The 14,580-nt window shown below is 47.9% G+C and overlaps 1 protein-coding gene across 4 annotated transcripts in view; it reads left to right on the plus strand.

Moving 5' to 3' along the window:
• Window positions 1–14,580, plus strand: part of CRACR2A (calcium release activated channel regulator 2A) — a 143,900-nt gene that overhangs the window by 53,339 nt on the left and 75,981 nt on the right. For all 4 annotated transcript variants that reach the window (XM_015563748.1, XM_015563749.1, XM_015563750.1 and 1 more), the window contains 3 exons: window positions 2,790–3,040; window positions 11,528–11,639; window positions 12,753–12,936. In XM_015563748.1, the coding sequence (XP_015419234.1) occupies window positions 2,825–3,040; window positions 11,528–11,639; window positions 12,753–12,936 (512 nt within the window). In that variant the 5' untranslated portion in view covers window positions 2,790–2,824. The remainder of the gene's footprint in view (window positions 1–2,789; window positions 3,041–11,527; window positions 11,640–12,752; window positions 12,937–14,580) is intronic.

The following is a 14,580-nucleotide window of genomic DNA, read 5'->3' on the forward strand; positions in this document are numbered from 1 at the left end:
GCTTCCTTATAAATATTACATAGGTTCTTTTATACCATGCATCACCTATGACATGGCAGAGACCCAGAGAAAGTCAGACCTGCAACTGAGAGAACATCTTCACTAATTTCTATGCCCAGGATGGTTCAGGGACTCACTTAAGTCACACAGTTGGGTCAGTAGTAGATGATTGCTATATAGTCTGTTTTGAAGGGTATGAAGGAGGGACCCAATCCAAAATACCTTCCTTCACAGCCAGTCACCATGACTAAAATCCCACAGACACTTACTCATTAAGGTTGGAGACCATGTTTTATTCATGTGTCCATTTCTCAATGTTAGCTCAGAACCTACTGTGTGGTAATCAATAGATATGAATGAATGAATGAATGAATGAATGAATGAATAATGTTAAAATGATCAGCATGCCTCTGGGAGGTGGCTTAGGTTTTTATCAGTTGGGGATGTGTAGACTGTGATGAGCAGGCCCACAGCTAGGACCTATGATAGAAAGGCAATGTGATACAGTAAGTACATGAGCCTCTAACTATACTAGACCTTGATCTGAGTTACTAAACCTATCCCAAAGTCAGTTTCCTCATCTGTTTGACAGGAATCCTAATCCTATGTACCGTATGGAAGGATGCCAGGTTTCAATAGGATGAAATAGGTTAGGGGCCTGGGAATGACAGGTTTTATTAGCCTAGTGTCTGGGACAGCAGGTGGGGATGAGGCCTTTCAGACATCAGGAAGACCGCAGCTGCTCTGCTCATGCTGTGTATTTACAGAAGCTCAGAGCATCACTATCATTATCCAAAAGCCCTCCCTGAGCTCAGCATTGCACGCAGATGTACCAGGCAGTGCACATAAATAAGCCTTACAGACACAGCCCTGCTCTCTGGGGACTTATGTGCAAGGCAGTTCCCCCTGGGAAAGACAGAATAAAAATGTGAAATCTGCCTCTGATCAGTTGACAGCCCACGCGCACATGTAGGGATGAAGGAAAGACCATTTCCCGAGTGAGGGGCTGGTCAGAGGTGTCAGGGTGGGAGTTCTTTGCTCAACCCAAGCACAGAGAGAAGGGCAGCCTGCTCTGCCTTGTCCCAGCTCTGTTCCATGAACTCCATTCCTGGGGCCGAGGTGGTCATCCAGCTCCAGGCCCATGATCTCACAGATGGAAGGTGTTGACTGAAATAATAGATGACTTTGGAGTCATGGTGTAGCTGAGCCACAGACTCTAATAGTCAGAGAAACCTACCTGGTGATACAGTAATTTTCTGCCTTTATTCTGACCGTGGTCATAGGAAATGTGGTTTAGGACTTCACTTTCTCTATTTTCCCATCAAATGCATTACAGGGCATAGCTATATTTTTAAATTCAAATATTGTCATACATTTAAAATTTGGACCTAGTCTACTTCTCAAAAGTTCAGATGGAAAAATCCAAGGATATTGCTATTTTCTTTTTATCATATTAACCCAGTTTTTCAATAAAAACATTTAATTATATTAAAATGTCAGACTTCCAGACTGTTAGAGGGAGAAAGGCCTTTAAAGACAAGCAGGCCCGGTCTTCTAATTGTACAGATGGGGAAACTGAGGCCCAGACAGGTGACTTGTTCAAGTAGCAGTGCAGTCCAGACTGGAAGCCAGGCTTTGTGCCTTCTTCTGTGACATCACATTGCACTGAATCTTCTGAAAAAAACTCCTTGAGGGACTTTAAGGACCTCATTGAGCCCCAGCCAGTTTGGCTCAGTGGATAGAGTATCAGCCTGTGGTCTGAAGGGTCTTGGGTTTGATTCTGGTCAAGGGCATGTACCTAGGTTGCAGGCTTGATCCCTGGCCCTGGATTGACAAACCTGGATGGTAATCAATCGATGTGTCTCTCTCACATTGATGTTTCTCTCTCTGTCTCTCCACCTCCCTTCCACTTTCTCTAAAAATCAATGAAAACTATCCTTGGGTGAGGATTAACAAAAGCACACACACATTAACAAAAGTACACACACACACACACACACACACACACACACACACACACACACCTGACTGAGGTCTGTGATTTGTGATTCTACATTGGCTGAAGACAGAATCACAAATCCCAGAAACCAGGACAGGGTGCACTTTCTCATCCAGCCATCATGGCCTCCATGGATCTGTGGCAGAGCCTAAGCACTCACCAAGAACTTGTTGGTTGTGAATGATATAGGAGAGAGTGCATCTGAGTGGGGGGAGCCCTGCAACATTGGCTCAGGAGGAGTCAGGACAGTGTGGGATTAATAGCAAATACAAGTTCGATGACCTTGCATTTAAATCACAAATTTGTACAAACTGCTGTGTGGCCTTGGCAAGTCACTCAACCTCTCTGAGCCTCAATAAAATAGAGATGATACGATCTATTTCAGAGAGATGAGAGAACTAAATGATGATGTATAGAGAGAGACCATTGCCTGGTGCCTGCCTACAAGTAAACATTCAATAAATGGTAGCTGGTCTATCAGAATCTGTTTTGTTGTTTGTTTAAATCGGGAGAAATTATTTTCAGGCTTCCTCTACCCATTTTCTTTCAATCTGGAAGTGTCTGTTTTCTTTACCTGCTCTTCTCTTTTCTCTTTGATGGGCTGGCTGATCAATTAGCGATCATGGCACACTTCCCCTTGTCCGAGCTTCTGCTAATTGAGAGGTGGTTGCTAAGAGATGCTGGGCACATTGGTAAGCAGTTCTGTGCTTCTCTCTCATCCCCTTCATTCTTTCTCAGCCTCACTTCATCCCCACTACACTCACCTCTCTCTCTCATCTTCTATTCTCAGGGTCTGAAAAGACTTGGAGAAATTGATAAACCTGGATGGCTACCCCTGACCAGAAAGCGGTTTCTAGGCCCCAGAGACCTGCCCGGGGACCGAAGGGGAATGGGGCCTGCCTGGGCCCCCTGGACAGCCTGGAGTGTATGGAGACACAGGAGATGGTGCTGGCAGAGGTAGCCATGCTGAGGAAGGCACAGGAATTCTTCCAGACCTGTGATGCGGAGGGCAAGGGCTTTATCGCCAGGAGGGATATGCAGGTAAGAGGGGCGAGGCTGGGCCTGTCCACCTGGAAAGCCAAATGGCCTGGGTCTTCCTGTCTCAGGTTACAACTTGCCCCCTTGGAGGCACCGTCCTTAACAGAAAAGAGGCCGTAAACTCCGCCTTGGGAGGAGGCATCGGTCCAAGCTCTCCGGGTTCCCTTATTTTTCTGGTCTTTGCTTGCTGTCATACTCGGGGGGTTATTTCCCTTCCTGACTCAGTAACTCCCCGGGGTTGGGGAGAAGGTGATAGCACTACAAGGGACGTACGTCGGAGGTGGTGAAGAACCTTCTGAAACAGGTGAAAAGGCACCAATTTGTTGCTTCACATCAAAGCTCTGCTGAAGTCCTTCCTGGGAGTTGCATGTGTGTCTGGGCAGCTCGCAGAGAAAGGCATTTCTGAAGCTCACCTTGTCTGTTCTTCTCTCTGAAACCCAACCACACTTAACCCCTTCTGTGAGCATTTCCAGAGAGAGATAATGCAGATCCTCAGTGCACACATCTGCCAGTGTGGGGCTCAGCAAACGGTCTGTAAAGGGCCAGAGGATATATATTCTAGGCTTTATGGGCAATGTGGTCTCTGTCCTGACTGCTCAGCTCTGCGTGAGCCGTCATAGGCAATATGTAAATGAACAAGAGTGGCATTGTTCCAATGAAACTTTATTTATGGACCCTGAAATTTGAATTTCAAATAATTTTCACGCATCACCAAAAGTTTTTTTAATGTTTTTTTTTTCAACCATTTAAAAATGTAAAGGCCATTCTTAGCTGACTGGTCATACAAAAGTAGGATATGTCTGATTTATAGCTAGGAAATGGTTTGCCCACCCTTGGTCTGGTTCTTCTTGGTGTCTCACTTAAGCCTCTTATGCTGCAGTCATGATTTCACCCTGATGTGAGTAAATAAAATTCAGGCTCCACTGGAGCTCTATGGAAGCATCTCTTTTCCATATCTTGTTGCCACTGCTCTGTCAAGAGCATTTTTGGCAGCTATGCTATTAGAAGCAAGACCTGCAATGGCCGGGTTTTCTTTTTTTTTTAAGTCTAGGTTTTCAGAATATACTAAAGTTGGACAATGAAACTAGACCTCATTCGTATCAATCCCGTTGCTGCTCACTTGTGTGAGTCACAAGGCATGGAGGCTAAGATGAGCGGGTCTTTCTCTCCTGGCCCAGCGGATGGTGTATTCTGGCTTCTCCCAGCACCCCTCCACTATCCAGTAGTTGCACAAATTGACGGGAAACGACCCAGGAAATAGAGCCAGCTAAGCCTACAGTGAGATCAGACTTGTGGGTTCTTCAATTTCTTTCAGTAATTAACTCCCCAATAAATGTCTGTCACTGAAACTCATCCCCAAAGCCTCACTTCACGTAGAAGGCCAGATTTCATGTATTTTGTGCAAACCAGTGACAAACCCCTGTCTGCGAACTTTACTCACAGGTCTGATAGTGGTGCTTGGTGGTCATAGTTCTAATAGCGCCCTTAACTTCTGCTTATCCCTTCTAGAAACAGGGAAAAGGGAACTCACATTTGAGGATCATTCTGGGTCACATGCACAGTGCACTTCACTGTGTAGATCCCCGTTAACCTGCATTGAAACCCGCTCTTCAATGAAAGGAGGCAGAGGCGTGGGGAATCTAAGCTGCCAAGTGGAAATCGTTAAAGAAATCATTTGTGTTTGACTTGGAATGAAGTCAGAAACATCGAGTGCAGAGACACCAACTCAGCTATATCCCTCCTTAGTCTTCCTCCCTCATTCCTCACTCCTGACCCAGGCGGGGCGGGGGGAGTGGGAGATGGCATCCGCCAGCAGATGCATGTGCATTCATGGCACTTATTTCTACCAGCTCCTTAGTTTTTTGAAATTTCTGTGTAACTGTGGACAATGAAGCATTGAACATTCTTCATATTTTCAGACTAAGAGAGTGCTATCAAGAGAGAGAACAAAGCATGTCACCTAAGCACTTTCTCTGATGCTTCCACTGGTCACGTCTGGAGAAAGACATGCTGGAAAGAGAGAAACGATGGACAGTCGCCTCTCAGAGTTGACCCTGGGCTATCTGAGTAAAGTCCACGTGCCCCGTGGTTCTCCTGGGCAGAACCTACAGATACCTTCCTGCTTCCTGTCACTCCCACATCATCACCCCTTTGGTTGGTGGCCAGCTCCTTGGACTTGCCCAGCACCACCCTTCTCACCATCAGCTCCTAGCACAGCCTCATGGGAGCCTGAGGGAGAAGAGTTTAAAGTGTTCACACACAAAAATTCAGCCACTAGGAAAGGCCCTTTAAAACAGAGAATGACTCTCAAGGAAGGAGAGGCTGTGGGTTACGTGGATGGAGAACGTAGGGGCTGGAGGAGGCCGTGAAGAGGAAGAGTTGGAACAAAACCACAGAGAGCTCGCTGTCCTTTTGAAAAATGAATGGGAGAGTTAAGCTCCTTCCCCAGTGCTCTTGTTCCCTCTCCTGATTAACAAAAGCCCATGTGCAGAGTGTGAGGTGGACTTCCCAGTCATCTGAGAGGTGGGGGACACGGCCACCGTGGGCTGAGCCCCAGCAGGAGGCAGTCCAGCTGCCCTGAGGAGCAGGGAGCCCAGACCGGAAGGAGCAGGGGCCAGGAGAAGCCTTTCTCCTTAGTGGTCCCTGGAGGGACTGAAGTGGCTGCACTGGGGGCAGAGGTTCCTTGTGAGGACATCCTGCTGCAGGGTCGAGAGGGTGGAGCCTGACCTGTGGGAACAGCTTAGGCAGCTATTGAGGGTCCTCAGCTCCACCCATTGCCCCTCAGACTCCACTCCCCTCCACCGGGAACCTCTCAGATTGCTTTTCAGGGTGGGGTCTGCACAGTCCCCTAGAGAAGCAGAGGGCCCCAGAGGGCCAAGGCCCCAGGGTGAGAGCCAGTCCTGTCTCACAGGGACAGAGGGACATGAAAGGCCAAGCTGGAGAGGGCACGGAGGGACTCCTGCATCTGGGGGAGGGAGTGGCATGCAGGGTGGGAGGAGCTCTCTCTGAAGAAACCTAGAGCCTCAAAAACCCCGTTTTCCTGATATTTTAGAGGAGTGAAATGGTTATCTACCTCCCAGCACTGCCTAGAACTAACTCCTGGCTTAGCCAGACTGTTAAGAATCATGTAGGAATCGGCAGACCAAGCGAATCTGGCCCAGCAGCTGTTCTTGCAAGTGAAGTTGCATTGGGACACAGTGTGCTCACTCATTTACAGTGTCCACAGCAGCTCTCACTCCCAAGGCAGAGCTGAGCAGTTTGTGCCAAAGCCCGGAGGGCCTGCAAAGCCTAAATATGTACTACCTGGCCCTTTACAAAAAGGGCTAGCTGACGCCTGATTTAGGTTAACAAGAAGACTTTTAAAGATTTTTTTTTAAATTGACCTGAGTGTTAATTCTGAATCTGCAACTTACTAGCAATGTGTGTTTGTATGTCTCGGCACCTCCTGGCCATGCTTCCTCCCCTGTGAACTATGGTAGCACCTCCCAGCATTAGAAGAGAACAAGGGAGCAGGAGGGCACTGAGCCCTGAGACCAAACCTGGTGTTTTTCTGGTGCACGGTGGGAGGGAGGGGGACTTGTACCCTGTGTCTTCTTAACCCAGACCCAGTGTCCTCCATACCATGATTTTTAAAAATTGTGATAAAATGTACATCACATAAAATTTACCATTTTAACAATTAAGTGTATAGTTCAGTGGTGCAGATAGTTCAATATGTCCACTTTGCTGTGCAGTGCAGCATTCACCACCATCCATCTCCAGAACTCTTTTCATCTTGCAAAATAGAATCTCTATGCCCATTAAACACTGAATTCTCCTCCCTTTCCCTCCCCCAGTTCTGGGTACCCACCACTCTACTTTTTTTTTTTTAAACAGTACTTTTTTAAAAAATATATTTTATTGATTTTTTACAGAGAGGAAGGGAGAGAGAAAGAGAGAGAGAGTCAGAAACATCGATGAGAGAGAAACATTAATCAGCCGCCTCCTGCACATCCCCGACCGGGGATGTGCCCGCAACCCAGGTACATGCCCTTGACCGGAATCGAACCTGGGACCTTTGCGTCCGCAGGCCGACGCTCTATCCACTGAGCCAAACCGGTTTCGGCCACTCTACTTTCTGTCTATGAATTTTACTACCTCATCTAAGGGGAATTACACAGCATTTGCCCATTTGTGACTGCTTAGCTCACTTAGCAAAATGTCTTCAAGGTTCATGCACATTGTAGCATGTGTCAGGGTATTCTTCCTATTTAAGGCTGAATAATGTACCATGTACACACATGCTCATTTTGTTTCTCTGCTCACCGGTCAATGGTCACTTGGGTGGCTTCATGTCTCTGAGTTTGAACAACAGTGCTATGGACATGGGTGTATAAATATCCTTTGAGTTCCTGCTTTAAATTATTTGGGGCACATGCCCAGAAGTACAATTACTGGATCACGTAGTAAATTTTAGCTTTTTGAGGAACTGCCATACTGTTTTCCATGGTGGCTGCCCCATCAAGCTGTGATTTTAAGTGCAAGTCATCTGTCCTTCCTCAGAGATAAACAGAGGGCTTTTCTGCTGAAGAAGGCACCTTCCATATGTATCCAGCTGGTGCTATTTTTGTTTGTGATCAGTGTGCAATAGTGAAGGCAATTTTGCCTCTTATAGAAAATTTGGCAATATCTACAGGCATTTTTTATTGAAACTACTGGAGAGGAAGGTGCTATTGGCATCTGCTGGGTAATGTCCAGGGATGTTGCTAAATATCCTATAATGAACAGGACAGCTTCTCCCCTGCTGCCCCTCCTCCAACAAAGAACTCTCCATTCCAAGATGTCAATAGTGCAGAGGTTGAGAACCCCTATCTACACCAAGGAATCAGCCGAAACCAAGCACATTAAACCACAAAGCAGGAAAAAGGTGGATTCTGCCTCCAGGGCTTCACATTCTCACCCTGAAAACTGTTGGTTCTGGAAGCTCAGCTCTACCCCAGGGAAGACCTGGCTGTGCTGGGACAGAGGTCTGGGCAGGATGCCTTGGAAGCCCCCAAAGGACGGAGACTTTCATTCTGGCCCTAAGGATGGAGCTCGTCTGGTTTTCTCTCTCATGAGTGTCCCCTGAGACATGGTTAAAGCAGCGCAAACATTTGCTTCAAGCTTCACGGGGCATGCCATGGGCTGTGACCCAGAAGGTAGAGGGGTCAGGGTGAGTGCAGCAGAAGACAGTGTTTTCCCGGGCCCTGGAGCCCGAGGCCTCAGTGCTGCTGCTGCAGGATTGCACCCGGTTGGATTCCGCAGTTTATAAGAACCTACAGTAGTGCTCCTCTGGAGTCTAGACCAACGTTGTGTCAATAGGAGTTCAGGATCCCTGTGATCACTCTTAGTCACTCATTTATTCAACAAATATCTAAATACTCCATGTGTGTCAGCACAGGGCTGGATCTTGGGGTCACAGTAGCGAGGAAAAGTGAATGGGTTCCTGTTCTCAAAGCTTCGAGTCCCCTGAAGGAGCAGACATTCACCAAGATATCACATCTACAGCATGTAAAATACAAGCCCAGGTGAGAACTGTGAGTGAGAGAATGGGTTTGGGGAGTCTGTGTGTACTGGCCGAACCTGGGGCCACAGAGCTTCCTGAGCAAGAGAGGCCAGAGCTGAGAGGGAAGCAGCAATTCAGAGTTTCTTAAAGGTGGTGAAGGGGGGCCAGTGTTTACAGGAGTCACAGATTCTGAGGAGCAGGGCCCCCCCTGGGCCAGGGAATAGGGCGCGCTGATGTCCTTCCATGTCTCCTCCCTGCTGCCGGCCTGCCAGGGGGTGGGAGTGAAGCAGGGGCTCTGCAAGGCCGTGCCTGGTGGTGCTGGCCAAATAGATGGTGGTGGTCGGTGGGCAGGTGTGGGATGGTAAGCAGACAGGGAGTGAGAGAATGATTAACCAGAGTACCCTTGGACTGCAGCAGGAGCCGGGATGGGAAACTGGGTCTTCCTCCCAGCGCTGGTCTCTGCTGTGACCTCAGAGTCTCACGGTTATTTACAGAGAGGAAAGAGTAATCCTGACCAGACACAGCACACTGGGTACCCAGGGGACAAGACCAGAATAAGCTGCAGGCCCTGAGAGGAAAGACAAATAAGAGAGAATTATAGTTACTAAGACGAAAGGCTTTTTCAGGTAAAAGGGGTTATGAACTCTGGCGTGGTGCGGCTTGCGGAGAAGGCTAAAGAAGCACTCAGTGCGAATTTGCCAGGATATGAAGAGTGGGAATTACTTGGAGGATATAATATTGCTCTCTCATCTTCACTGACAACAGGAAGAGGACATTGGGTTTGAGATGTGGACAGAGGATTGGGATTAGACAATGGGAAGGATTTGTGGCGGGAGGCATTAGATGCAGGAACAGTGCCTAAGGTGGGGTATGACATAGCTTCTCTTGGCTCATCCTAACAAGAGAAAAGCTACCGTGTGGGTGGTTTGGGTGAAAGCCAAGCTGAGGACCCCACCGACCTCAGCAGTTCCCTTCCAGCCCTTTTCTGGCTTCAGCTCTGTGTGTGCTGTCCCATTTCACACCAGGCCTAGCAACCCTAGGCTGACAGTGGGGAGGGAGAAGGGTGTTTCCAAAGAAAGGGCTGGAGTCTGAATGGGCTCTTCCCCCACCTTCAGTGTGATGCCTTTTGTTTCAGCAGAGCTAATAAACGTTCTGCTGGCAAAACTGATTCCTCACTCCCCATTCTCTTCCTGCAGCGTTTGGGACGGCTGGTTTATGGCTGCTGGTAAACCAGAGACTCTGCTGTATGCTAAGCAGATGCACTTCTAGAATTTTTGCACACACCCTCACTCCCCTTCCTTGACAAAAACTCATTCATGTTTAATTTAATTCTTCTAAATGGCTTTCACATCATTCTGTCTTCCCACTTTGTAATGCATCATAATCTCCCTAATGCACGTACCTGCCAAATTAAACTTTATGGCATATCAGCTAGCAGATTGCCACTGGATCAAGCCAAGTATTCTTGCATGTTATGTTATGGGCTTTACACCTGCCAGGTTTTTTGTGGTTTTTTTTTTTTTTTTTTTTTTTTTTGTCCAGATGAGTATATACTCCCTTCCGTAGGTCCTGTGTTCATTACATTCAGCTTTCAGTCACTTTCACAGGAATTCTGTGCACTTGTCCTTTGGCTAACTGGGAGGGGGGGTATATAATGAACTCCTTGGGGAGCCCTCATTTGGAGACTTAGATTATTAGGGTATAAGAGGACATTTGTTTCCACTATGCAAATTAGCCTTGGCTTGGGCCACTGCACACCAGGCCACGCTGCTCGTCATCCCATCAGTTGGTCCTTTCTGTTCTGGTCTCAGCCCAGGACTTAGGTCAGCGTTTATTTATGACCTCACACAGCATCTTGCCCAGGTTCCTTTAAAACACAAATGTTCTCTAGAATTGTTACCTTAAGTCCGCAGCAATTAAAATCCTGTCAGGAATTAGTTGAGAGCCAGTAGGAGCAAGAGTGGAGCATAAACCGATGTGAGGGGTACAGGCCACTCAGAGGGAAGAAGGGGCCAATCCAGTCCCCACTTGGAGCTGAAGAACCAATGTGTGTCCCAGAGAACTTACAGATGTGGTGCTGGGTCCCTGAGACATGAGTGGCCTTCATCAGAGAAAGCTCTGCGCGTGTGACCCACACCCGCATCTCAGTAGGGAGGTAGCATGGCTGAGGAAAGGGGCTCAGGCAGAGCGGGAAAAACTGGGCACAAAACTGCTTCTGTCACTCACTTACTGAGTGGCCTTGTTTGGTCAGAATCAATCTCTCTCTCTCTCTCTCTCATCCTGCCAGGCACTATGACATATTCCTTACATTTGTTAGCTCATTTAACTTGACAGCCTCACATTGTGTGAGTATCACCCCACAATAGGATTCAGTCCTGTATAGTTTCCAGTACAGTCGGTCCATTACAGCTGTGAGGAGCACCAGCTTAAGAGTCAGACCTGGACTTGACACGTGACAATGTCGTTCCGTGAGGTCCGCAAGGTTGGCAACCGCTGGTTTAAGGAAACCTTTGGAGCAGCGGTCGCCAAATGGTGGTCTGCGGACCACTGGTGGTCTGTGAGGTTCAAAAGGTTGGCGGCCGCTGAGCTAGGCGACCATGGGACAGGTCATTTAACTTCACACTTCATCTATAAAATGGAGATAATAACACCCACCTCTGAGGGGTGTCATGAGAATTCAATGCAAAGATATATTAACATAGAAGATATATAAATATATTGACAAATATATACATGTTTAAATACTTACTTATAACTCACTTAGCAAATTGCCTAGCACTGTGGCAGGCACCCAATAACTGGTTGACATTCTACTATTCCAAGGAGGAGAAGGATGGTAAAGTGGTCTTCAGACACTCACTCCGGCTTCTGTAGGACAGGGCCCCGATGGGCCTTTTTTTGCAGGAGGCCCCAGGCCACCCTCCGTGATCATGAATGCTAACCAGTGCGGTCTGGGTTGTTTTCAGAGGCTCCATAAAGAGTTGCCCCTCAGCCTGGAGGACTTGGAGGATGTGTTTGATGCCCTGGATGCTGATGGCAATGGCTTTCTGACTCCAGAGGAGTTCACCACTGGGTTTAGTAAGTTCTGATGGATGCGGGGGCCCCATTGTTTGGGTCTCCCTAACCCTACAGAAAGTGCACCCTGCCCACCAGATCCCAGGGTCCTGGGAGCACAAGCTTTTCTGCCTTCCTGACATTTTCAGGCTCTGGATTTTGTGGCTCTTTCATATGTCTTCCTTGGCTGCTCACACCACTGCTCTCTCAGTGCTTACCACACTGTCATTGCCAAGTTCCCTGCCACCAGCAATGGCAAGTGGAATCCAGAGAAGCTCTGGCAGAAGGCCTGGCATGAAAGGGGGAGCTGAGATGAGATTCCCAGCCTCTCATTTCTGCCTTGGTACTAGAGGACGATAAAGTGGGATGACTCAGACTCCGGCTGAGTCTCGGGGTTTAGGACTTCCTAGAGGGTTTGAATAGGACAGTCATTCCAGCTTAACCAGGAGATCAGAGATCCATGAAGGAGACAAGAAAACCAGCTATGCCATCAAATTAGACTGATCTGATATTGATTAGAGCAGATACTGATCAGATAAATCAGCAGGTACATTTCACTGCACATCTGGCTCCCACAAGGTGCCGTATAGTTTACTGTGAAGTATCTGAGGCCTTTCCTGGCCTTCAGGAGCTTGCAATGGTCTTAGGAAGATAAGACAGATTGCTGTATTACTAGACCGTATGAGAATGGGAAGAGCGCACCTGAAGCTATACAGTAATTTGCGAACGTGAAGTATAGCGATGCTGCTGGTAGGTCCAAGTAGATGATAACATGGAGCACGGGCGGTTGGGTCACTGGGGTGTGACGGAGAGAAAGGTCTTGTTGTTTAGAGAAGAAATCAATGAAGAGATGAGTTCTAAGCCAGATTTTAAAGGACTGAGAACCACCAAGGTGCCAGAGTACCTGCCATGCATTCTGCCTTTCCCAGGTTCTATTCTAGCATCTCTGGCAGAGTCTCTTGGGAGTAGTAGGAAAGACACAAAATCCAGAATATGTTGTCCTAGGATATTTGCTATAGGTGGTTTCCCTTTTTCTTCTCTCAGATGAACCTCAAATGATTCTTGGCAACTGAGAAAGGGAAGGTCTTCTTGGGTGAGCATTGCCTGATTCAGACCCTTGTACCATGCATCCCCCAGGTCATTTCTTCTTCAGCCAGAGCAAGCCAAGTCAGGGAGATGCAGATGAACAGGTGGCCCCGCTCCAGGAGGAGAAGGTGTATCAGACCAGAGCGGAGGAGGATCTGGGTGACCTGGATGAAGATGAGGAAACCCAGTTCCAGATGCTGATGGACAAACTTGGAGCCCAAAATGTTTTGGAAGAGTAAGTGGCGACAGTGACTTGGGGGAGGGAACCCAGCCTAGGAGCAACCTCTGTATCTGCTTCATTCAACCATAAATGTTTGTTAAGCCCCAAAGCCAGGCCCCAGGCTCCGTGCTGCCAGCTTCAAGACTTGCCCCATACAGCCTGCCCTTTCAATGTCCTGTTTGTGTGTCATGGTGGAGGGGCTCTGTCTCTGCTTGTCCCACTTTTTTCATGGGAATCAACTATCTCCCTACTCTCCCACTCTCTGCATTTCCTGCTAATTCATTATCAGCACAGTCTGAGGCTCAGTGAGGAGCGCTCACACATTAGAGGGCTGTGCCAGGCCTTGTGGTTTTCTCTGCATTTTGCCTAAGGCTTCACCGTCAGCTCACCAGCATTGCCACCTTCATTGGGGCCAACCCAGGCTCTCTGGGGCTGTGGTGTATACCAGCCACCCCCTGTGGTATGCTCCTGGCAAAGGCGCCCTATGTGGAAGTGTCTGCACATTGCATCCCAAGCCAAACCAAACCTGTCAGGAAGCCGAGGCAGGAAATTAACCAGGTTTTACCAGCCCACCACTTGGATAATCAGTAGCTCAGCTAGAAATTTTAGATGGAACTGCAAACAAAACATAATACTCCATTTTTTCTATTTTTTTTTTTTTTTTGCAAAAAGTGTTTTGGAAGAAAGACATAAGAATCTGAGCCCTGACATTTAAAATGGAATTAAAAAATGATATAAAATAAAATGATGGCATCACTAATGGAAACCATACAGTGACCTGAAAAACATGGAATACTCTGCCCCCTATTTCTGTTGTCTTTTGCCTTTTCATTTTTGAGTCTATAGGTCTTGGGTTGGGTGTGTGTTTCATGAAGGGTGGGAGTGGCCTAATGATTGGAGCTGATGTGTCCTGAGCTTGGGAAGAGGAGACTGTGATAAAGAGGAAGCAGGAGAGAAGGAGCCTGCAACAACATGCAGGCCTGAGAAAGTGTCGGTTGCTAAGTGAATTTTCTAGCAAATGTCAGGCTGTGCAAATGATTTGATTGGCTGTGTCTGAGTTGAGAAAAGCTGGGAAAACCTCTGCCAGGCAAGGAAAGGACAGGTGGAGGGGCTAGGAGAGAGTCCTGCGGGAGGCTCTGGCCAGGAAATGAAATGACAAAGTGGCAGAGGCAGCAGCTCTGCTCAGGCCTGGAGGGCTGGTGCAGGCACAGATCTGCAGAACTGGAGTGGGCTAGGCAGGCGTGCTGGGGGCGCAGGTATGTGTGAAGCTCGTTAGTCAGACACCTGACTCAGCTTCTCCAGGGACAAGAGGCCAGAGCATAGTGACCACTGCCAGTGGCTACGTGAAGCCTCCTCCTAGAGGAGGGGGAAGGAGAGGGCAGTGTGGCGAGCCAAGGGACTGTAATGACAGAGAGGTGCCTCTCTACCCTCCATCACTTCCGGAACAGCCACCTTCCTGGCAGGACCCACAAATCAGAGTTCACCAGATGTCACCAGATGTCTGACTAATGTTAGAGGCAGAAAAGAGTCACATGAGATTCCTGGAGAAGAGAAGGCTCTGGGGAAGGCTTCAAGAATTGCCTACAAAAATTGATACATAGAAGATAGTGACCAGAAATTTCCATCCTCACTGGGGTTGAACAAGAAGGAAGAGGGCTT

This window comes from Myotis davidii, unplaced genomic scaffold, assembly GCF_000327345.1.
Source record: "Myotis davidii unplaced genomic scaffold, ASM32734v1 scaffold1219, whole genome shotgun sequence".
NCBI lineage: Eukaryota > Metazoa > Chordata > Mammalia > Chiroptera > Vespertilionidae > Myotis > Myotis davidii.